We start from the raw sequence: 24,924 nt of genomic DNA, 5'->3' as shown, positions 1-24,924 counted from the left end.
GTATAAGAGGCCAAAGGGCCCAGGACTCCTGAGCGTGTTGTTCACCAGCAGCACATGCCACCACTGAGCTGCAGTTGCACACAGTGCATACTGTACATCTTTTGGATTTTGTGTTTTGGCAACAAATGGAGGGGGTTTCTCCTGCAGATCACCAAAGGCAGGAGAGTCAGGACAGTGGAGAGCAGTGTTATCATAGCTCTTTTTTTTTTGCATAAAGTTCCTAGCAAATGGAAGAAGAATTAAATCTTTGTGTCTATGTTTATGAATAACATGTCTTTGACCTAAGGAATTTGAAACGTCTGTTAGCTTGCTCCCAAGGAGTAAGAAATGATCAGTCTACAACTGGTAGTCTGGATTTTAAAAGTCGATGTTTAAAGGTACTGGAAGTCAATTATGTCCTGAGCTGAAAAGCTGATATAGAAGTCATGTTGGTGTCCTCAGTACTTTCTTGCTGAATGGAACACCAGAAGTAGACTCATATGTCTGTCCAAGGTACAGAAGATTGCTTTCTAGTTAATGCTTTCCAAGTATGATAAGTCATACAGTTTGTGCCTATCCAGAGCGGGTTTAAGCTAGGATGTCCACTTTGTTTACTTACATCCTAGACTGGCAAAGTAAAAAGTGTGCCTTTTGGAGGGAACCAGGAGACATCCTTAGAATGGGGTGATGCTCCTTTCTGTGCTAGAGCTTAGCTGCATAGTTATTCAGGGAGTTTTACGCAAGTCACCAGCTCTGCAAATTGTCAAAGTCACTCACAGCATCAGAGCTCCTCTTCCCTGCTTTATCTACAGTGCTTAATTGCAACTTGTGTCAGGAATGAACACAAGAAGACTAACACGATGACAGGATCAGTTTTGCTCTCTGTAAAATGGGATAATCTTTATCTCACAGGCCTGTGTTAGAACTAAAGTCACTGTTTGCAGTGAGCACCGAGTATTTTGGATGTCAATAGAAAGTCTTAATAATAATTTCTTACAGATTTCTTTCTTAAATATGTTCTATGCTGTCCATCAAGTTGAAGCAGGACTGAGCTGCTAGCAGCAATAAAATCGATTTCCAGATAGTAAATGTCCAGTGGTATTTTAAAACTCTTCCTAAGAATTATAGCTTTATTAAAGGTCCTACCATCTATGTATGCTGTCTGCCTCCCAAAGCAGGAAAATCTCATTTCAGAGATGGGCTGATAATATTTTGTTTACAGATGTTCGAATGCACAAGTACTCAGTGGGGAAGGTTGCACCAGTACAGGGTGATATAATAGAGCTCCCTTGGCTGGCTACCTGTAAATATCAGAGAAGACACTATCTGGACAAAGGGAAGCATCCCATGATCACTCTCTGAACTGGCCGGAATAAACCTAACTCAAATGTGGAAAGAGAATCATTGGGACCTGTTGGTCACAAAGGTTTCCATCCCCTTTCTCTACCTGAACATACTCACTGGCGGACCAGACCATCAGAACCCTTTGTACTTCTCCAAAGGTACAGGGTGTCCACCAGTTTGGACAGATTGATGTCACAGCAGCTGTAACCTGGACACTTCTGCACAGCATAGCACACCTGACATGTGCGAAAGGTTTCATCTCCTCAGACTTTGTATGCAGCACAGGCACGTGAGCTAGCCCTCCAAGCTCCCCTTCGCAGTCAGTAGAGAGCAATAGGCACAGCTGACCTACTTTAGACACGTTATAGTACAGAAAGAATTAAACCATACAAAGAGTGTCTAGCTGGCTTCTTCCCATGTGGGTGTCTCCACATTGATGACTCCCAGCCTGCTGTGGTTCGGGCTGCCTGCAGACACAGCCCTGCCGTCCAGCTGCGGAGGCTGCTGGCCAGGATGCCCCTGCACCAGCATGGCCACAGCTGTGTTAGCCCAGCGCTGCATCTGGGGCAGGGAGGTCCTCTGGGGTTCCGCCTGGGCCTGTCTTCATGGCTGACATAGACATGCCAAGTGGGATCTGACGAATGCTGAAAATTTGGCGTGCTTTCTGTGAGTGCTTGGCTGGGGATGGAGTATTTCTGAACGCAAAGACCCTACTGTAAGTGACGAAGACCAAGATGCTCTTCAGAAAAGAGTCCTATCTATTCTGAGGAAATCAGAAAAAATGGGAGAACATCAAATGTACAGTAGAGGACTGCTTTCCCAGACTTGTTTGTCTAATGTTCTTATTCCTAATAAATAATTACATAAATGAAAGTACTGGGAGATATTCAAGCAGGAAAACATCTTTATTTTTGGGAAAGGCAGTAGGCTATTTATCTCAAGTTGGCCTAAGCAAACAATCTTCAAAAAGGCCTCAGAACTGTGGCTGCCAATTCCAAATACTGCTCGTAAAAAAAAAATAAACAAAAGCAAGCATGTTTTGGTTGGGTTTGGGAATGTCCCCAAGGAGCAGAGGGCTGTTGTTTCCATGGCAATGCCATGCACTTCCAGCAGACTGGTCTCTCTTTCAGACACAGATTTTTAAAATGGGTGAAAGATGTTTAGAGTATCCGCTCACCCCTGTAGAGTAAAAGATGTAGAGTTTCAGGGATTTAGCATTATGTGGAGTCCTAAACTTCTGTTTGTTGGAACCATACCTTCCAGAAAAACATTACTGCTTGATGTGAGACTGTCAAGAAGGGGCATTGCTCCACTCAATGTGTCTGATGGTTTTCATCAACACATGAAAAACCTGGGGTTTATTTACCTGTGTGTCCTAGCTTGACGGGTATCTATGGCTGATATGATGCCTGTTGTATCAGAGGAGCAACATTTTTCTATTTTCTTTTCCCTGGGCTTGATAACATTCAACTAGAGTTTGTTTTTTATTCTTCTTTTCACTCCATAAGAGACAGTGGGGACTTCCAAGGGTCTCACAGTTCTGAAACTGTTAATCAATTTATGTCAAGTGATAAATACTATTCTGCAAATAATTCATAATATCTGTCACAGTTCTCCACAGATGTTTTGACTGAAAGATAGCCTGTCACACCAGACTTTACAGTTCTCAGACTAAAACTCTCTTAAGTACAGGTCATCTGACAAAATTGTTACCACTTTTACAGAACAGGTCAAACTGCAGAAAAATGGAATCTCAAATGCATAAAAATCTTTTCAAAATGAAACTATATGTCTAATGAACTTGCTACACCATCAAGATAAAGCAGGGGAACAAGTTGTGGTGTGTCAGCTTAGCCAGAGGTAACTATGTATGTTCTTGACCATCAGCAGATAACAGATAATGAGAATTAATTTCATTCTCTTCCACCAAAGGCATGATCAGGAACAGTTACTATGACTTGGATAGCACACCACAAATCATGGTACAATCATTTACCTAGCCTCTTGGCATATGAAAAATTAACGTGTGGGGGCTGCCAGAAACAACAACAAAAAAAGTGCAGTTTTGCCTCTTGGCATCAAAAAAACACTCGTCTACACAACATACAGGTCTTTATGACACAGGATAGAACTTCTTTATATTTTTGCAGATAGATTTAGGATATTAGGTTAATTAAGTTAATTTTCATTTCATCACAAGCCCATGAGTTTAGAGAATTCAACTGTGCCCAGGTTGCACTCACTTTTACTATCTTTAACAGACCTTTGAAGTGAGAATCCACTAAGTAATACTGTCATGTTTGATCTTTGCCCTGATGTCTGAACATCCATGCAGCTCACTGAGGATCCTTTTCAGACCTGGAAGGAAGCACACCTTGTGACTCTATCAGCAAAGAGCACAACACTGCCGGCCACTACAACCAAGTCTCAGCTGACACTAAAGTTAGCAGTGACTTGGCAGGTGATGTGCCACGACTGCTACTTCGAGTGCTGTTCTTCAGATTCAGTTCCCCAAGTGCACTAGCTTTCTCCTCTTTTACAATGGTCCGGGAGGAAGGCACCGTCTTTTTCCTGTGGTTTGTTTTGGATCAAATGTAATGAGATCCCTGGTCCAAGACTGGTAGGCATGAGTATAATGAATATAACAAAGGCTGAAATGTCTTAATGAAGACCATTTAACCCTGAATCCACATCCATTCATGTACCTCAGCACTCAGGAGAGAACTCTGGAAATAACAAACACTGGTGTGAATCCAAGGGAGCCACAATAAAATGTGGAAGAGAGAGATCCTTTGTGTGTTTATGTATTCAAAGAAAGTCACAATTTCCAGTTCTAACTAAAGAAACATGCCATGTTTTGTTACCATTAGATGAGAGAGTCAATGGCTACATCTGAATTACTGAATAAAGCAGTGCGGGGACCTCCTAGTCAAGTAGTGTAACACAGTCTATGTCCACATGCTGAAGTTCTCTCCACGTTTGCCCAGAAAAGAGCAGTCCTATGCAGACTGCCATGTGGGAATACATCCTAACAGAAGCCATGCTCTGAGCTATGCCTGGACATTGCTGGGAAAAATCACAGTCTGTCAAAGAGCAAAATCACGGCAGAAAATGAACCATCAGTCAGCATGGATGATCAGAAGCCAGTGCCTGAAACCATGCCTTGCCCTCCTTCAGCTGGCTGATGCAGATGTAACCACAGAGAACACTCTGTGCATGTTCCCAGCACGGCACTCTTCTGTTGGGAAAGCAAGCCAGCAGAGGCAGGGTCACAGCAAACATACCCACCCCAGCACGGTCACACCACTACTGCCAGCCAGCAGCACAGAAAGAACAGGGACCTGATTCTGCCCTCGGTTACCTAGGTGCAAATCAGGAGCAGCTGCAATGAAATCAGTGGAACTTCTTGAATATAATATGAGAGTAAACTCATACCCTGTGTATGTGGATTGTCTTCCACCTTCAATCCCATCTTGCACCCATACCAGCAGAAGGGGCTGAAGAAGCAGAATATGACTGCAGGCTCAACAGTGCTTTCAGCACTGCAGCTGGTTCTTGTTTTTAAGAAATGTAATAATTAAATCCAGATGGAAGGGGACGGGAAATAAAGGCACCACGGGTGTAAAAGATTTTCAAGAGCTCAGCAAGATCCACATTAGATTGGAGTTTTTAGCTTGAACTGGAACAAACTTTGTCCCTTGGGCAAAAAAAAAAAAAATCTAATAATTGTGAAGACATAATTGCTAATGCAGACCTAGCATTTTGGCCTACTAATTGTCTTCACCTTTCAGAAAGAGACAGTGGATGGAAATGTTCCTCACTCAATTGCCTGCATAACGATTTTTCAGGGAGGGTATTTCCATTTTGTTCCAGACCTGTTTGTGCTTGTGTGCAATTATTTTGTACTCCCAGAACATTCGGCCTTTTGAATCCCTCAATTAGCTCAACACTCTGACACTTCTTTTTATAAATATGATGTTGGCTCATACCCTGGAACAACTAACCAATCACTCCATTATCACTAGTAGGGCAAGGAGCAACAAAAATATAACAGAATAATTGAGAATGCCTGAGAGAACTCCTGAACCCAAAAGAGAAAATCTGGATCCCATTTTCCCCTCATTCCCACTTCCCTCATAGCATTGATTGTCAATATCTCATTTTTGGTTTAAATAGATCCAACCCATGGTTTAAAATACTGTATTAAAATGGTAAGCATCAGCACATTCCAAGTTTTTGTGATGATTTAAATAATGTGGGGAAAAAACGTTGCCAGTAAATAACCAGGTGACTTAGGACCTTGCACCTCATTTGCAAGAAAGGCTCTGATAGCAAGAATAGCAGAGGCAGCCAAAACTGAGGCAGATGTCTTGAGGAACTGGGAAGTGTATCTGCTCAGAACAGGAGGTAAACTGGTTCCCAGTGGACTTCAACAAAGACTGTACAATCCTGCCCGTACATCTGGCACCAGTGAGGTTGCACTGAACTGCACCTGAGTTGTTACTGCAGGTGAGTGGACTAGATGAAAGCCCACTCACTGCTGCAATGCATGCATTCCCTTAGTTAAAGTATAAAGGAAGTGATCTTTATGGCTGACCAAAGGATTTGCACAGACACCTTTACATGCACTCAAATATTTCCATTGCCCATATTCACTACCATAAGTAAAAAATGATTCTGCTTAGACCTGCAGAACCAAGAAAGCTTTTGGGCAGACACAAATGGACCAACTAGGACCACCCACCAGTAGAGGGGCATCAGAGAATGTAACATGCCTTAGATCTGTATGGGTGGATAGAAGTATTGCCAAGACAGACTCTGGGATAAGAATCTGTTTTCAATTTAAAAACTACATATCTCCCTTCCACAGTGTGTGGCGTAATCATTCAGCTGAAATCCTCAGTCTGGTGGGACCCAGTCCTACAGCTCTGTGTTGAGACTAAACAAGTGAAAGAAACAAGCAGCACAAATAGATAGTAGTTCTGCTGTCCCAAAGTGGCTATGATACGAAGGCCTTTCCTCCTAGGAGCTATTATGTAAGAAAGTGTTTCCAAAGCAAACCAAATAAAATACTCTGTGTAAGAATGGTAAAGGCAACCAAGTTTTCCATTTATGTTCATCTCAGCTTCTCAGAGCTCTCTGGGATAAGATTGGATTAATGATTCATTTGTAAACCTCATTTTTAAAGCTTGCTGTTAGTCATCTCATAAGACACATTATTTTCTAAACAAGCAGCTTATCTGGCTGGATAGAAGTATCCACCCACCCTTGAGAATGGAAGTTAACATGCAGATGGATCTCGGGATTGCTGGCTCTTGCTACAAGTGCTCCACAGCTTCAGCACCCTGCAGATGTACAAGTTCAAGTCCCAGATGCAATATGGCCATAGCACTGTGCGGGGGTTAATTAGCCACAGCCACCAGCAGAGCCATTTGGCAATATTACTCACAGGCTAGTTTTTACAGCTAGTGGAGGTATCACTGTGCAGTGCTCCATTTGATGTTGTAGATCTGCTGTTCATGTCATGGCTTACAGTGGGCATGAGAAGCAATGGCTGGCTCAGTGCAGAAAAGAAATCATCCTTTATTTCAGGGCAGCCCAGGAAAATGAGGAAGAGTGGGATATAAATCAAATATAGTCCTAACTAGATCACTACGATATAATAAGAAGACTCATAGCTCATACAAATGGAAGAAGAATCATATCCTTCTGATTCTCTTGATCTTCCCACTTCTCCCACTTTTTGCAAGGGAAAGTGACCTCAAGAGCCAGACAATATACAAAGTGCTGTAGAGGCAGCACAAAAATTATTCCAGGAGAGCCTGGCATTTCTCAGGCCCTGACAGCCACCTCAGGGATAATGTTTGTAAATGCTAGCAGAAACGGTGTGTGGCAAATAATTCCTGCAGCTCTGCAACAACAACATTGCAAAAGTTAATCAAGGGTAAGAGATTCAGGATCCAAAAATTCATGAGTCTGCACGGATCTAACAAAATACATGTGACACAGGGAGGCTGCTCAGGTTGAGCAGGTGCTGCCTGAGTAACAGAGGTTGCTCCTGAGGTCAACCTCTGCATCTCACCAGCTTTGCGTAATGAGGTAGAAGTTCCTTAGTGAAGAGCAAGAATTTACATGTAACACATAAAACAAAAACTATCCTATTTCATTTTATTTTATTTTCCAGTCTTAGAGGGACATATTAATAGCTTTGTTTGTGTTTCTGATTCCTTATATTATTGCTCTAACTAGTATTTTAAAGAAGGTGGTTTAGATATTGACAACCTTCTGTTTAATTTTGGTAAGCTTTGGTAAGTTATCAAAAGTACTAAATTATATACACCAGGCACAGCCACACATTTAAGAAACAAGGAAGTTTTATCTTTCATGCAGTCTTTCCCGCTTTATTTATTATGTCACGTGAAGAATGATTGAAGAATGGTTGTACCTCCCAGGGACTGGTTACTTCCCGGAATGATAACAGGTTATCACTGGCACATCTTGCCAGCCTCACAGACAGACAGACAGACAGATAGTCCTGCTTTGGCAGGCCTCACAGCAGCCAGCCAGCTTTCAGTCAGAACAGCATTGATCTTTGTAGATATGTTTCTGTCTCCTCTAGGCTCTTCATCCAAAGCTCATCAAAGCTTTGACGTAAATTTTCTAAAGCTTTTCTTTTTTAAGTGAAAGTTATTATTTTCCTACAAATACACCTTCTTTACTGAATAAGGACCATAATTTCTAGTTAAATCATCTTCTACCACAAAACGCCACAAGAATCTGCCAGCTCTTCACCCCCAGGCAGGCACCCATTGCTGGCCAGGAGCAGGACACAGGCAGGAATGCTGACAGCTTAAATACTGTAAGGCAAAAAAGCAGCACCAGGGCAGAGAGTGAAAGATCAGACTCGAGTTCAGCAGCGCGTGTGTGGTCTGTGATGATGGGGCTGTGCAGTATGCTCTGGGGAGACCTGATGGTTGTAATTTTTGCTTTGTCCTGCCTCTCGGCCAAACATAACTCTCTGAATACTTGTGCATAGGAAATACTTTATTTTTATTTTTTCATTGCAGAGATGCCAAGAAGGATTTTACCGTACCAGCTCAGGAAAATGCTCTCCTTGCAACTGCAATGGTAATGCAAACAGATGTCTTGATGGATCTGGAACCTGTGTGGTAAGGAATTCCTGACTTCTCTGCTGATCCCTCACTAAATAACAGTACTTTTTTCTTTTTTTTGATAACATGAACCCTTTCACCTTCTTTCACTCTTGCATGAGGCTTCATGCAAAGGAAATATTTCCCAGGCAAACCCAACAAACTATGGTCTGACTCTTCTATTAACACCAGTGTTCAGTTTCAATACACAGCAAAAGTAGTGCCTGTACCACAGGAGCTTCTTGCTGAAGGGCAATTTTAAGTAAGGCCAAGATCAATACATTAATAAGATTATCCTGGCCAAATTTCATTCTCACTTACTTAAATAATCTCTGCAGATTCAGAACACTTCCTGCATGCAGTATTTGTGAGAGTCAGTATGCTGGAGAAAATTTTTAGTCCATCAGAAATATGGAAAGAGTTTTGTATATCCCTGGAGAAAAATGTATAAATTCAAACACATTTCATTCTCCCCTTTATGAATACAGTGCTGTATATCATGTAAACAATTTACAATGGTGAGTGACCCCTGTGAGTGTATATACATGTGTTATTCATAGTAATTCTGCTTCATGGCAGCCTCCTGCTGTGAAGGAACAACATGAGGAGGTTGAAATAATACACCAAGGGAAGAGTGTGTTGAACTCTGAGGTAGTATTACAATTTCCCACATGTTTGGTCTCACTCAGTATCAGCTCGTTCAGAAATCTGTGACTTAGTATTAGCAGTTGATCACTTGTAGCTCCAGAGCAAAAATCAGTCCAGTAAAATTAACTCTAATTACTAGTGGGCAATCAGAGCAGTAATACACTAAAAAAAAAAGGTGGAAGTTAACAGTGTAATTTATTTGAAGCACATAGCAGGAGCTAGGCACTAGTGTACTCTTTACAGCCTTGCAAGCAGGAGTAGAGCCCAGAGCTCCTTGCTCTGCCATGTGTTACATTTGACAAGTCATAAATCTTTGCCCTCAGTTTGTCTCTTCATAAAATGGCCTGATAAAATTCTCATACTTTGCATTGTTGCAGCCTCTATCAAGTTATTTTCAGTTATACAAATACATAGAGCCGTGCTCCATGGCGTATTTCCCACCATTTTTATTCCCGTGGGAGGAAGACAGTGAGACAATTGTTACGGCTTCACCACTGCAGTGTGCTTAGGACTGGCTGGTTTCTGCAGAACACATAATGGCTTAGTGGTTTAATATTAAATTTTAGAAGTGGTTCTACACTGCCAGGCATTCCCAGCTATTCTCCATCACATGCACAAGACTTTTGCTCATGGGATGATTGTCCTCTTAGTGTCAACTCACAATGATGCCAAAGAGGAAATGTCCAATGGAAGACCTGGGAACAAGAGAGAGAGCTTGACAAATGTCTGCTTCTGGTGACCAGAGAGTTTCTGGAGTATATGAAGTAGAGAAGTGCTTATATCCTTAGTTTGCAAACACAGCAGAAGACTTGTTTCCTGTCTTCTACAAAAATAAGGCCAATGTCAAGGGTTTGGGCAAAAATAAAGGAAAAAAAAAAAAAACCACATTACTGTATCAGCAGGAAATAATCTGAAATTTTATGTTCATTCCTGACTGGTGTTTCTCTGGGATACTAAACTCTCAGAACCAGCCAGGTAGTAAAGAACAAATGGAAGAGCTAAACTCGAGTTTATTACTTCAGTTCAAATAAACCATTTGATAGCTTATCTGAATGATTTAAGAAGCCATTAAGCTCAGGTCACTTACGTCTAAATACAGAGGAAGAGTGAAAAGGCTTAAGTGAAATAAGAGTGAAAGGGGAGAGGGAAAGAACAGAAGGAAAAGGGGTTTTGAAGGTTTGATAGCATAAAACAGAACCAGAGATGCCCATGGGAACTGCAGTAACGGGACTTTCCTGAGCATTTCGAAATTTCCAGGAAAGATCGGAAGCCTGATGAAATTGGTAAACTGCAAAATGTGACTGAGAAAGCCTTGGAGAAGAAAAACTTAGAGAAATAAAAATATAACTTGAATTACAGCAGGAAGAAGCATGTTAGATGAATGAATGCAAGTAATTTGGGAAAAGGAGACTTGACGGTTGATAATGTTATTTGTATTAGAATCAGTGAACAAAGCAGCCTTCCCTAAGGACTATTCTGGAGAAACACAGGAACGGATCTGGCCAAAGCCTGCTGGGGCTGAGGCTGGGGCAGAAAGGAGTATGTACCCATATGGCGGGGAGTTCTTTAGAAGAACCGATGTTCCCCAAAGTTAAAAGTTCCTATGGCTGCATGTTTATTCACACAACAGAATGATTTAAACATGAAAAAAAAATCATTTTGAAAGTTAACACTGCTATCAAAGATGGAAAACAACATGAAAGTTATAATAACACTGTGTTCAGCGGTTAGATATTTTTTTTAATAGTTTAAATAGTAACTAAACTATAAGAACTGAATAAATGAATGAGGTAGTAGGAAAATGAAAAAAGTACGTGAAAAGGGATGAAATGTAAGGGTCAGATTCCATACAGTGCTCTAAGACCATCATATTATGCAAATCTCCCAAATCAATTTGGCAAATGTATTTCCCACAGCATACAAACTAATGAAATTTTCATTGGCCCCTGCCCTGAATTTGAAATCAAATAAAATCAAACCCCTATTAACAATACCTTAGAGTAAAGTACGCACATCTTTAATTTCTGCTGACATAAGTATCCATCTTAGGGTTCTGTTTCAAAACTTCTCTCAGCTTATTCATAGAGTGTATATCAAATCTGCAAGTCTTTAAAAGCTTATTGAAGGACATAATCAATGAATCATCAATCTCATTAGCTAACGAGACAGAAGAAATTATTGCAGACAGAGCCCTTCTTGCATAGACATCCACATAAAACAGGTGCAGAAATCAATCATGTGGTCCTGTGATTAAAAGTGAAGAGCCACTCAGTCCATTTTGTTGACATAGAAAATCACCCAAGTGTTAGAAGAGCAGCCAGCACAATGTAAGCTCCATTTATGACATAATACAAAAGAGATGGCAAATAACACTTCATTTCAAAGACATTATCTGGTGATGCATGTAGAGGAAGTAGAGGAAGAAACACCAGTTCTTTGTAATTATTTTAGACTTCAGATTTTTAATGTAATTTTCTCAGTCCTAGCTAAGGAGATCACTTGTAGGAACTTCTAGCTTTTGATTTTGGAAGCACGCATATATGTGATATTAACTGGGTAAAACTGTAACAGCCAGCAGTGGCAGTCTGCAGACATTGATGTGCATTTCTTCTGCATAAAGCTCATTGGGTTTTGCTGCTAATAAGTTATGAAGTTATGAAGGGAATGCTTTTGCCTCCTTCACCACCCCTCAAACCGTACCCCACCAGCAACCTGTAGCTGAGCTATTTCTTTATAGCATTTCCATTGACAGTTCAACATTTGAAAATTCAGAGATGGAAGTGGGCTTCAAATGACTTGACAGCTGACCAGAGTGTCACAGCGGCCGTGATGGTCAACTCTGAACTGTGTGGCATATGGAGATGAAACAGCTTGTCTAAAACAATGAGCTCTCATACCATATAGTAGCATATAGTAGCATAATGGGCAGGGCTTTACCATGTTAAAAATTTGTTTGCCTACACTAGAAAAGGAAGTCGGTTGAGGTGTACTATGGCGCTGACTCCAGATGAACGCAGTTAAATGGATTGGAAGGTTGAAAGGATGATTTCAAAATTATGAAATTGGATATCCAGACAAAATTTTTGTTGGACTGAGTTATCAATGTCCTTTCCGAGGTTTCTACTATTAAGGGAGGTTAGATCTTCATAAATGCATGAAAATGAATAGAGCAGAATAGCATGTCTGGAGAGAGCATTATAGCAGAAGGTAAAGCGTAAATTTGTCAGTTCCTACCTAAAAATGTCTAAGTGCTTTGTTATCATCGCAGTACTGTATATTTGATCAGTATGTATTTAAGGCATCTAAAGAGCACTCAAAAAATAAATAAATAAATAAATAAATTGTTGCCTTTTGGAACAAGAAATACCAAAGGATCATAACAGTGTGGAGGATAAAATCCCTGGTATCCTTTCAGCCTTTTATGGATTTTTTTTTACAATAGAGTGTATTGTGGTATAAGTGATTTGTGTTTAAGCATTGGGGTTTACAGTTGAGTGGAAAAGTTAAAATGGATTTGGCAGTTCTGCCCAAGAGGATATGTTCCACATGATTGCCAAGGCAGGTCTGGAGAATGGCCAGTGGATCTACAACCATCCATCAAGCATGAGCAAAAAGCAGCAGGGAGCTAGCAAAACTCTCCAGCTTATTAGGTACTTCTGCCTTCACAAGTACTTCTGGCTTGACAAAGAGCCTTGCAGCTTGCAGATCACTGTTTCTTTCTGTAAAGATGGACCTATAGGGACCTTGGTGATACAAGTTTGGAAAGCAAACCAGAACTACAACAGTCTGGTGCTAAAAAGCAGCTCTTCTCCAGAGTGTTTTGGTATCCAGTAGTTGCCTAAAGCATTAGTATTAAGTCTCAGTGCCTCAGATGTAGATAATCCCCTTCCTTTTAGCTATGTTTTAACTTAGTAGCTGTTGTCCAAACTGTTCTACAATCAAAAACTTGCAACAGTGACCTCAACACTCAACCTCTTCACTTCCATTCCCTATGCAGCGGGTATAAGAGGCACATAGGAAGTCAGGACAAGACTACGAGGAAAAGTTATGGTTGCTCTCATGCCAGCACAGCCACATTTCCAACAGTTAGCTAAAACAAGTGATGGTTTGAGAAAGAAGAGGGCCAGGTGGCTTTGGCAAGACATCAGCTCCCACTTCACTCATTAATACAGGACAATTTCAACACACAAAATCTTTGATGTAGAGGGGGTATGTTGACACAAACTGGATCAGGAAAGGAGTTTTGTTGTTATTCTCATTATTTTAGGTTGACAGTTGTCTTTATTAAAAGTTGCTCAGTACTTAGTGTTTTCTTTTGGTACCTCATCTCCTTCTTCCAAAGGAAATTCTGAAAACTAACACTGCATCTTACAGTGGCTGGAGAGAGAAAGCTTGAAATCATAAACCTCAAAGATTAAAAAGATAAACATGTACATCTCCTGCCTTTCAAGTCATTATGCTGAAATACTCTTTTCACTATTATTATTTTGTGACAGCAGTGAGTTCTAGCATGCTGGCATGGGCAATGCTATGAAGTTCTGTAACCTCAGATATGAAGGCATATCCCAAATTTGGTGGTCTAAATCTACATCCAAATGTTATACTTCAGGCCAACATCCACTGGCTCAGCAATAAATACATACAGATTGCACGTCAGTGTAGAAGAGTTCCCTAGCTTTACCTATATTTATCCTTGTGCAGTCTTTCTGCATTAACAATTGTTATAAGACTATCAGAAGAACAAGAAATAAGGGGGGAAAAATGAAACAAACAGCTCCTGCTATATTGTAATTATGACTGTTTTCAGCTGCAAACTAATATTCAGAATTCCTAACCAGGGTTTGAGGACACTTCCAGATTTCACAGATAATACTTGAGAGCCTAGAATTCTTTGGGTTTTTTTGTTGTGCTAAGTTCACCAGAGATACGGCTGAGTACTAACTTTTGGTTGCCCCTGGAGAGTGCCCATACCATCCAGTATTATGTGCCTAGCACAGGTGCTCTACACCACTCTGTGGCAGGTCATGTCTTTAACTTTAAAGGGTATACGGAAAACCAGTCTGCCACCTGTTTCCTATGGAGGAGGTTCAGCTCGCCTGAATTATACTGAGTGTTAGCCATCCAATGAAATAATTTCCCTAAAACTGCCTAAATGGTACATTTAATGAAGCCGGTGCCTTTGAAGACCATTAGAAGGAGCTATTCTCTCCTACATTCAGGTTCCTAAATTAAGATGGGGCAGATTCTCATCTCTCAGATTTTCACTTATATTCATTTACAGAAAAGCATGTTTGTCTTATGCTGGGAAACTTGTCCTAGTACAATTGCCTGAATAAAATCAATAAACTTTTCATTATTATTTGTGCACAAGTGTATTTACTGAGCAGAAATACACCACATGAAGTGCTCTGTGGTCTCAGAACAGCATTTCCAGCTTTACCTTCCAGACAGATGAGTTCAAGAGCTCAGTGCTGACAATCAGTCCCAAGTCACCCACCCATAGCACCTTTTCATGTGCTTTTCATATATGTAAAGTATAGATAGTTACAGTAAGGGACAGATAGAAATGCTCACCCTGATTGATGGCACTCGGTGAGAGCAGAGTAGTAGGACCAGCTAAGGCATTTTCTAACACAGGAAAATACACTCCAGCCACTCCATCTTCTGACAAGCTGCTGCTGGTGTACTGATGGATTAATTAGCATATGCCATATCCTCAGATAGAAGCTCTTAGAAGCCCAGCTGCTATTACCTTGGATTACATCCTCTGAAGCTGTGTCCATAAGGAAGGGACACTTCTGCCTTGACTTTTGCTTTATGAAAATAAAGGTTGTATTAGCATGCTCATATGGAAAGAATTGAACTTAGAATTTTAACTTCCTGTAATTTGAAACATAGTTTAAAAAAAGCAGAGCACTATAAAGCCTAGTTGCAATACTTCTAACTGCATTGTTTTACCTGTTTTCATGACCTTTACCATGTCTCACTCTGTTCTTTACAAAGACAGGCAGCAATTTTCTGCTAACCTTCAGTGTTTGTTGTCCTAAGATACATTTTCTACAGATTTCTATTTCAGCCTTACTCGTTTTTCAAAGGATACCAGAGCAAACTTTATATTGAGTTTCTTCGTTTGAAAAAGTAGACACCTATATCAGTAAATGTTTCTGCAATTTTTAAGTGCATTTGAAGAAACCACTAAGACAGGGAAGCATGTGAACAATCATGTCTGATTTATGACATGAACCATAAATGATGCCTCTCATTCTAAAGCATATATGAATGCCGGCACCAAGAATAGCACTTGCAACTCTTACAGCAAAGCACTTTTTTAAAATCCAATTTCACAAAAATTGCCATGAAAGGAATTCCACTTTTTTTCCTCATCATTACTTCTTTGTCAGAAGTGACCTATTCAGAAATAGAACACTTTTCTCAAACTAGCAAAGCGGTGCCACTCAGCACTGAGAATCACCTGTGAGCTGCAGGGTGGGTATCCTCCCTGCCTTCAGACATGTCTCACAGGCTTATTGCAGTCAGCAGTTCTATTGGAGATGCAAGCTAATGGAATGCAAAATATAACGACACTTTTTATCACTGTAAAAATATGATTCGAAATACCCAGAGGAGTTCTAGCTTGTGAAATAAGATAAAGCCACTTTTACATAATCACTAACCAGAGAAAAACTGCAAAAGTGCCTCAAGCACTCGGCTAACAGGGTCTTCGGGGTAAAAGGGCCTTTTAGCCCTTTAAGATGAAAAGCCTTTAAGATGAAAAACACTGCAGATTTAAGGAGCAACATCAGCTCCCCTGCTGCCCTGCTCTGTTCATCACAATAGTATCTGAGCTTTGGAAACCAATAACAGATTTATTCTGATAATACCCATGTGTTGTTTGGCAAGCTGAGGACAAGAGAGGTGAAGTGAATTGCTCAGAGCAAAAAAGAAGACCGTGATGAAGGCTACAACTGAATGCTGCCCACCTGAGGCCTCCACCAGTGCTTCAGATAAAGAATTGCTCTTTTCCTTTGAGCGCTCAGTGCCCATGCTCTTACCTTTCTCTTGTGGTACAGTAAAAACACTTCTTCATTGAACAATGACAAACGCAGACTATTTTTAAACCTCTATTAGCGTTCCAGTGCCTTCTGGCTCACACTGTGTGCCTCGCAGCTAGTGCACTCTCACCAGAGAGGAGTGCGAGATCTGGACATCTCCCTGGTGATTGCTGCCGCTCTGCCCTCCTGTGCTCTCAGTTTCTCTGTTCTCACCAAGTTTCTTTCCTCCTCCTCTTCCTCCTAGTAAAGCTTTTTGCATTCTCGCATTTTAGAACCTTTTAGTTAAAATAACCTTGTTTTCTGCATTTTTAATACTGCAGTCTGTACAGCAAATATTGCCATGAAAAAACACCTTTAGCACTACAACTATTGGTGTTTAATCTATTTAAAGATCCATGGAAAATGATGTTGGCTTTATTCCTTTCCTCATCATATGCTACTTCTTGTAGTATTCTCTAGCCAAATTACAGCCTTGTGGGAATAAATAGTTGTTGTGCAATGGGTTCTGTATGACTATAAAACATGCAGCAAGACAAGTAAAGTCTTCTAGAATTAAAAAGGGTCTAAGCTAAACCAATGAGTTCTAACCAGGGGATTTAGTGGGATTCAAATGAGGAAAACTGGTTAAAAATAATCAGATGTCCTTTCACAAGGGTGGATGTCATTTACTAAAATGACACTTTTCAATGTAGATTGATAATATCTGGACATGTTTATGAAAATAACAGTGTTTCCAGGACAAAATTCTGCACTAAAGTTATGGTGCTCACATGCAAAATTCGTTTAGCAATGCCTGTGCCAGTAAAACTTGACTGTTTTCATTAAATGTCTTCCCTAATCACATTCCTCTTTCCTTGTACTCTTTTCTTCAAAGACTACACCACAATTGGAAGAGAAAGTGAGTTTTGAACCTATAGGGACTGGCTCAGATTAAAAATCGGTGAGCTGAGCTCACCCACCCCCAGGCTGGTGATGCTGAAGCAGCTCAGACCACAGAGGCCAAGGTGCCCCTTGCCCCATGCTGAGCAGCTCCCTCCCGCTGCAAGCCCCCCTGAAATCCCACAGCCAGCTTCCCTGCTATTCCCAGGAATGCCAGCTGCTGACAGCATGGCGAATTCTGTGATGGGATTAAATGACTACTGGAGAATTAGGGCGCTGTGGTCATTTTCCAGCACCTGTGCGTGGTGATAACACAACCCTTCGTGCTGTAACTCTTTTAATCTCAGGAGAAAAACATCAGTCTCTGATGTATTTGCCACCATTTGCCTGCAGATTCCCCCAATGCTGTTTTCCAGCCATCAAGTCCAAGAAGCAGCCTCGCTGAAACCTGTATCTGGGTTGAAATCTGTTGATAGTATTTACCAGCAGATATTTTTCACTTTGTTGCCATCTCAGTAAAAGGGAATTTTTCCTCCTGGCCCATGCAATTCAAAACAGAGCTGCCGGCTACACCTGAGTACCCCTGACATCTCCGATGACAGGCAATACTGCTTCTGCTCCAGCACCTGGCAGGCACATATGTCTGTTTTGTCCTGTACCTCACCTTGCCAACACTTGCTGGCTGGCCAGTGTATTCATTTATAGCATTGTTACTTGTAGTGGTGCTAGCTGGTTTGGCTTCATCTGTCAATGCCTTCAAGGGTCAGTGTCTGGCATCAGCACATATTCAGCTTGGCTGGATCTTCAGCTAAATGCTTTTTCTTTCTGAATTAGGCAGCACCTCTAACTTTCACCACTCTCTCTTTTTCCACTTAAGGACTGCCAGAGAAACACAACAGGAGAGCACTGCGAGCAATGTCCAGATGGCTTCATCGGTGACATTGTCAGAGGAGTGCCCACGTTCTGCCAGCCCTGCCCCTGCCCCCTGCCAGCGCTTGCCAAGTACGTACAGTCCTTGCTTCTCTTTGATTTGGGCTGGCTTTGGCCCTTTCCAAGGTGGGGTCAGCATCCCTCCCTGGATGCAGGAGACAAAGGCTGCTACCCTTGTCAGCCAGGGGGAAATGAGGACTACCAGCTGCTCACATTTATAACCACAGGAAACAGTGTCTCATTTAGGAGATGTAAAATAACCTTAAGTGCTCATATCAGTTCTTACCAAGAGCTAAGAGAAAATATTTGACCAAATTCAAGTTCACCCTCTTTTACATAGGAGAGAGATTATTGAGCTGTCTCGTTACTTTTAAGAATCCCTTAAAGACCCGTTCCCAAGGATGGTGGCATTAGGGATGTATGTGGCTGAGACGGACAGAAAGATCAATCCATGACCTCTGGAAGGTAAAACCAACCACAAAAAGCATATCCTGGTAGTCTCCTGAGGAAACAGCAGCTGGATCTGGCTAGTACAGGAACAGTTAATACCAAAGGGCTGGAGGACACTGTGACAGGTACAGTGCCCTTCAGCTGATTCCCAGATACCTTTGAGTAAGAAACTCTGAAGCCTGACAGAAAACCAAGACCAAGCCAAAGAGCTCCAGCTGTTACCCACTTTGTGCCTTCAGAAGAAACAAATCATTACGAACCATGACCAGCTATTAGAAACTGTTAGTGGTACATCAGTAATGCAGATGGAAGAAATTATCTGCTTCATCTTGCTTCACGTCCCTGCCCTAAGACAGAGGCATCTATGCAAATCCCACCACAGAGCACAGAGGAGATGCTAGTAAATACTTGCCAATGGGATAAAACTATTTTTTAGTGAAATACCTACTCCCCTTGTGTTGTTTCCCATTTCACTTTCAGCAGGACTTCTCAGCAAAGGGGAATTTCCTCACTATATTTGTTTGCTGTTGCTATAGGATTACTCAAACCGCCTTAAGGTGGGATGAGCCACATTTTGTTCAGCTGCTCAGCGGCAAAGACTCAAAATGGTAATGGAGCAAAATCTCTACAGCCAAACTCCTGCAGATCATGTCCTGGCTTTCTCAGTGAGCTGTAGACATGAGAGGAGGGCCGTGGGGTGGAGAACAACTATTGTTGAAAAACTGCAGCTTTGCCTGCATTCCAGAAAAATCCTCCAGAGACAGGGGTAGAACCTGGCTTTGCTCACATGTGAAAAGGTTTAGGAATGAGTGAGCTCACAGATGAAGCAAACTGCTTCCTCCAGTTTCAGTAGCATCTGTAATGTGTAAAAATAGAAATACAACAGTTGGAAGCAGTGCTTTTTCCTTAGCAAATGAAAGTGAAGGGGGTTTTAACCTGTCAGGCACAGAGCAGCCACTTTGGTGTAAGAAGCAGCTCTCTTAACCACAGCCTGGGTTGCACACGCCTGAGGCGCTACCGCACAAGACCCAGTTTCTGCTATGCACCGTCAGCCAAGCAAGGTCTAGTCTGTCCTCCCTACAGAGTGATTTGACAGAGCATGGCTGGGTCTGCATTCACCCAGCCTCCTGCCCAGCCCTACAGCCTGCTGGGCTCTGCGGCAGTGTCCCCCCCCAGAGCAGGGAGCTGGGCACCCTGACAGTCCAGGAGAGCTTGGTGTGGTGGGACCAGCAGGGACCTGAGCTCCTGAGCTGCAGGCTGTGTCTGCCAGTGCTATGGGAGATGGGCACAGAGGCCAAAGAGCTTTTCCCGCTTTGACATCTTCCATAGCCCTTCTGCTAGGGACACACGCCTCTCCCATGCCAGACCACCAGAGCTAAGAAAGCCCTGAACCCAGAAGGACAGCAGCATGGGCTCTGGAAGACAGAACAAAAGTTGCAAGGAACCTGAAGGCAGATGCCCTTCAGCTGATTCTCAGATACCTTTGAAAAAGAAACTCTGAAGCATGACATAAAACCAAGACCAAGCATTAGCAGTGATATAGGAGTCAGACTTGACAATCTTCGTGGGTCTCTTCCATCTCAGGATGTTCGATGTTCTATGATATGTCATCCACTTAAAACTATGTCAGTAAAAATCCACTTCAGTTTTTCAGTTTTTTCTCGGGAAAGTCCTGAAGGCAATAGTTAAAGGGATATCCAATCCAAATTTGCCTCGTATCCCTATTTAAACAACATCCAGGAATTGCCTGTTCAGCTTCTTGCGTGAGAGAGATCTGACCAGAGCAACAGCCTTCAGCTGGGGCTGGAACACGCAAATAATAATGATTGAGCAACATTCAGCTTTGCATAACTAAATTCAAAGAACAAGCATTCTTTCTTTTTTTTTTTTTAATTGTTTTTCCTCCATTAATCCTGTTCCATTTATATTAAGGCAAAACAGTAACTACCAGAAAGCAGAGAAGCATTAAAAGCCTTAAATAAAGAACATCCAGAGGATGTTGGTTTGTACTCTGGTTTACTTTGGAAATAGCCAGTAAATTTATAATAGCTAGACAAAGTGACCAAATCTGCAAACTGACAGACTCATCAGAGAGATACATATTTTTTCTTAGTATTCATCTGTGTACTTCTAGATTTTCTGGCCAGACTATCTTCATATCTGCTATCCTGGGAACTTTTGGAATAACTTTTGGACATTACACATGAAGTGTAATGTCATCTCTTTGGAATAAAAAAAAGGAAGGAGATTGCTTCACAATCCAGCAGATGTTACTTCTTTTCGAACCTGAGGAATTTCATGGACTTTTTTTCCCTTAAAAGATCACAAAAAATATAAAACCTCAGGAAGGTTTCAGTCTCATTTCATAACTTAAATCCACGATGAGGTTTTTTCAACTACGTGAAGGAATTAGCCTCTGTAAAAGAAGAGGAAGGCTGCCAAACCGTCATGATTTTCTCTATATGTTCTCAAAAAAAAAATGCTTTACTGAAGATAATTTGTGAATCCTGTGACAAGAATCTAATTTTCTGTTCTCTCTGGTTATATGAAATATTTTGAGGCAGTTGCACATTTATTTGAACCTGGTTGTCTCACCAGCTGGTGGGAACTGAAATTATGCAGGAATTCTTGTCACCTTTCAATACGGCTTGTTCCTGGAACAAGCAGCACATGGATTGTGCTCTTTCCCATCACTCTGAGTCTTTGGTCCTCTGTGCAAAAACCTGTCCACAGCTGCCCAGCACCATATGACTCAGGACCTACATTTTAGCAACCACGGTCCTTCATCTGCCAACTGTTGCCACTCAGTACCCTGGCTGTGCTCCAGTGCTGGCAGGAATTCCCTGACACATACTGCAGACTAACTGGAAACATCTTCAGGACTGTATGTCTTTTTCCTGCAAAGGTATTTAAGCCATGTCCATCACTGTGTTTGAAGAGTATACAATTTGCGCTTTCCACATCTGGCTGCTGATGTTCCTTGAGTCTCATATTTAGTTATACATTTGTTAAATCCTGAAAACATAAGAAGAAAAGGAATCCATGATCTAGAATTACAGCAGTGAAAACTGCATCCTAAGCCACTACTGCAAATAGTATCACTACTTGTCATGTTGGTCTTGGAAGAAACGCAAGACTCTTTCCAGCTTACTCAGAGAGACGGCAGAGCAGCCTTGGTTGTTGTAAATGAGGATGGCATCACTGAGGTCAGGTGTCACCATTTGGTATTTCCAGATTGGCTTTGAGGAGTACTGTACGATTTGCACAGGAAACTGCTGCACCCATTGCAGAATCTAAATTCCTGAGGTGCTCACTGCAGTGTCATTCATGAGCAATATTTCATCTCTTAGAATAAGCAACAAGAAGCAATTAGATTCTTATGACATACACATTTATCCTAAGTCCCTTATCTAAAATGTGCGTATCAAAACTTGCAGAAAGGAACTTTCATATATATATATATATCTATCTGTATTTATGTAGCTCCATAGTGCTATACACTAGCTAGTGCTTTCTACACTAATTAAAAAGACTAAACAAGGGGTATAATGTGAATTACATACAGAACTTAAGAATACCTATTCAGAAATGAGTAATCAAGAGCCAGAGCTCACACTGACAGCAAATGCCCATAAGGTAATAAAGAAATATTCCCAAGTGTTTGCCTTTGCCTGCTATTCTAACTATTCATTCTAATGAAATTCCAGCTTTGCAGTCTCCTGTTACAGAAAAAGTGGAAGTGTGCGCTGTGTCTGTAAGGAAAACTATGCAGGACCCAACTGTGAAAGGTAAGAAACTGATAGGATGACTTACTGGTCAACAGTATTGAAATCCAGAAGTCTTCGAGTGAATTTTCCCACATGGTGGGGGAACCCTGTGCATGTGTTTTCACCAGGTTGAATTATGTCTGTTAAAGAATCTCATTCACTTCCTACTAAAAGCCCTAACAACTTACTGTGGGGACATGTCAGGGTAAGACAGACACATACATCTGATGTATTTTGATCAAGTTCTTGCACTTTTTGTACCTTCATGTGGTGATCTTTCCAAAAAGGAAAACAATTTACAAATCAAAATACAAAACACAAAACATATAGCAAGTTTCTAACAAATAAAGTTTTCAAAGGCAAAGGAGAAAATGCATTATCTAGTCAAATTCTTAATGAGCAAAGGCAGGTTTTTTAGTTAAATTTTAAATGTACTTCACAGACATAGTTCAATAAAGTCAAGCGAATAACCATAGGCCAGTGTTGCTTTTCAACTTTCCGTTATACCCATAAACAATTTCCAGTAAATATCTTCTAAATAAAAAGTACACAAATAAATGGAGCTATACAGCAGAAATATAACTTACTCTCCTACTTCACAAAACGCCATCTTACTTGCTATGGTGATGTTTCAATGAATGTCAGAGGCCTGATCATAATTCAGAAACTCTCCTTAAGCAGCCAACAAATTAAAACAGCTCTAACACAAAGACTGAGGGGTATAGGATGTCTCAGACACTGGCTTCCTGAATACCTCATTTTGTTTTTACTTAAAGCCCCTGAAATATTTAAGACTTCAGTCCACACTCATTAACGGGCAAGTCTTGCTTTCACATGATATTTAACTATCAGAGAAGGGAGAGAGGGGATGCTTGAGATGCAAAGAGAAATCAATAAGAAACAGGTAAGATGGAAAAAAGATTGAAGGCTTTTGCCCTTACAGATGATACAAAAACATCAGCAAATTACCTCCACATCACTAACATGGTGACAGCAATAGTGAAAGACCTTTAGACAGATGGCACAAAAACTAAAAAAAAAACCCACTCTTGTTTCCAGGCCTATGGCTATATTCTTTTGTTCTTCCAAAATGTCAGATTTATACACAAAGGATAATGCAGACAATTAAAAGGTCAGTGAGGTTTCTTAACGGTTATTAAAATGTCAACCTAGCCTACAAGCAATTCAAATCCTATAGAATGAATAGCAGATGCACAGTAAGAGCAGAAAATAGCATTGGCTTTGTTTTTTAATAGCCACTACCCAGCCTGACACAGTGCATCTGTCTCAAGGAAGGCAAAGCTGCATAGATGGGTTAGAAAAAGCTACAGAAAGAAACCAGCTTGTCCTGGTCACTGTGTTAAGTCCTTGACTAGCTGCTGGGGTAAGTGGCAAGCAGTGGCAAATGGGGCTTTCCTTCTGGTAGGCTCCTGATTCTACTCCCATTTGTGTCAGAAATGATGAAAAACATTTTGAAGACTAATAAGAAATGTGTTGCTTGTCCCTATCCACTTGCTAAAGAGCAAGTCGCTGCCACGTAGACGCTGCTGGTGGGCACCACCACTGCTCCCTGCTCCCTCTGGCAGCCGTTGTGCCATCAACATGCTGGCAGGAGGACTGGGGGATCCTGAACAAGAAGGAGCATTGTCCCTGTCCGTCTCTGGAGCCCAAATAGCATCTCCTGTCCCCAGAGAGAGAAAGGCTACATCCTGCTCACTGCCCTCCCTCCCAGCTCTGCGCAGCGGTGGGTGATGGGTGCTCAGGACACCCCTCCACGGGCAGCCCATGGGATCCCCAGAGCAGCAGACCGGGAGGAAATCTGCTCTGTTTCCTCTGGCGTTCGTGTAGGAGGCTTTCTTATGCTGCTTCGGAGGCTTGGTACAAACCAATCCTGTTCATGTTTGCCAGCAAATGGTGTTGCGAAATCACGGAGGCCTCTTCTAGGAACTGGGAAATCCAGCTGCCCAATTTGAAAATTAGGGATGAACCATTTTGCTCCTGGACTCCAGCAATAAGGCATTAAGGTAGTTGTGGATGAAATCCAGGTTTTGATAGCGCCCCAAAAGATAAGTGAAGAAATTGTACTTTAGTGTCCAAAGTAAATAGAGGAAAAAGGTTCCTTTGGCATTGCCAGGGAAGAGGAAGCTAATTTCTTACTCACCAATAATTACAGGAAGCAAACATGGTTGTAAAATTAAACAAAGATAACTTAGCAGCTTTATTACAGGAGAGGAAATATTCTCTGTTAGCAGCAAAGAGCCATTTATTGATACAACAGAGGAAAAGACATTTACTGCAGACCTTTGCTTTTCCAGGCTGTAAAGCAGAGAGATGGAGCAGGACATTTCCATGCAGCTGTCTCTGCTCTTCTCACCTGCTACCAACTATTCAATAGAGGCCAAGTGCAGTTCTGCCCTATGAGATGCACTGAGTGGCAAAGGGAAAGGGAAAGTGAAGGTGGCATGTTTATTTTTAGCTCTAAAAGTTTATATTTGTTTTAGACAGCCACTCCAGATGAGGAGAAATGGCTAATAAAAGTGAGTGAGATGGTCATAAAAAGCAGCACTTACAACGTATATCTGTGAAGATGTGAGAAATTGTCCACCTTGTTTCTGGCAAGTGAATTGAATGGTGTATTTCAGAAAAAAAAAAATCACCTTACCCTGATGAGAGGGCAAATGTTTTGGGCCTGATGGGAATAGTACGCAGTCCTTGGTAGATACT

The 24,924-nt window shown here is 41.4% G+C and overlaps 1 protein-coding gene across 1 annotated transcript in view; it reads left to right on the top strand.

The window, feature by feature from the left end:
- The window catches only part of LAMA4 (laminin subunit alpha 4), a 100,169-nt gene that overhangs the window by 14,812 nt on the left and 60,433 nt on the right, over window positions 1-24,924 (top strand). Inside the window, exons 2-4 of the mRNA XM_065630716.1 lie at window positions 8,391-8,492; window positions 17,931-18,055; window positions 22,141-22,221. Of these exons, the coding sequence (XP_065486788.1) occupies window positions 8,391-8,492; window positions 17,931-18,055; window positions 22,141-22,221 (308 nt within the window). The remainder of the gene's footprint in view (window positions 1-8,390; window positions 8,493-17,930; window positions 18,056-22,140; window positions 22,222-24,924) is intronic.

This window comes from Caloenas nicobarica, chromosome 3 (assembly GCF_036013445.1).
Source record: "Caloenas nicobarica isolate bCalNic1 chromosome 3, bCalNic1.hap1, whole genome shotgun sequence".
In the NCBI taxonomy this organism is placed as follows: domain Eukaryota; kingdom Metazoa; phylum Chordata; class Aves; order Columbiformes; family Columbidae; genus Caloenas; species Caloenas nicobarica.
Note: the sequence above shows the minus strand (reverse complement) of the source record. Positions and strands in the feature narration are given on the sequence as shown.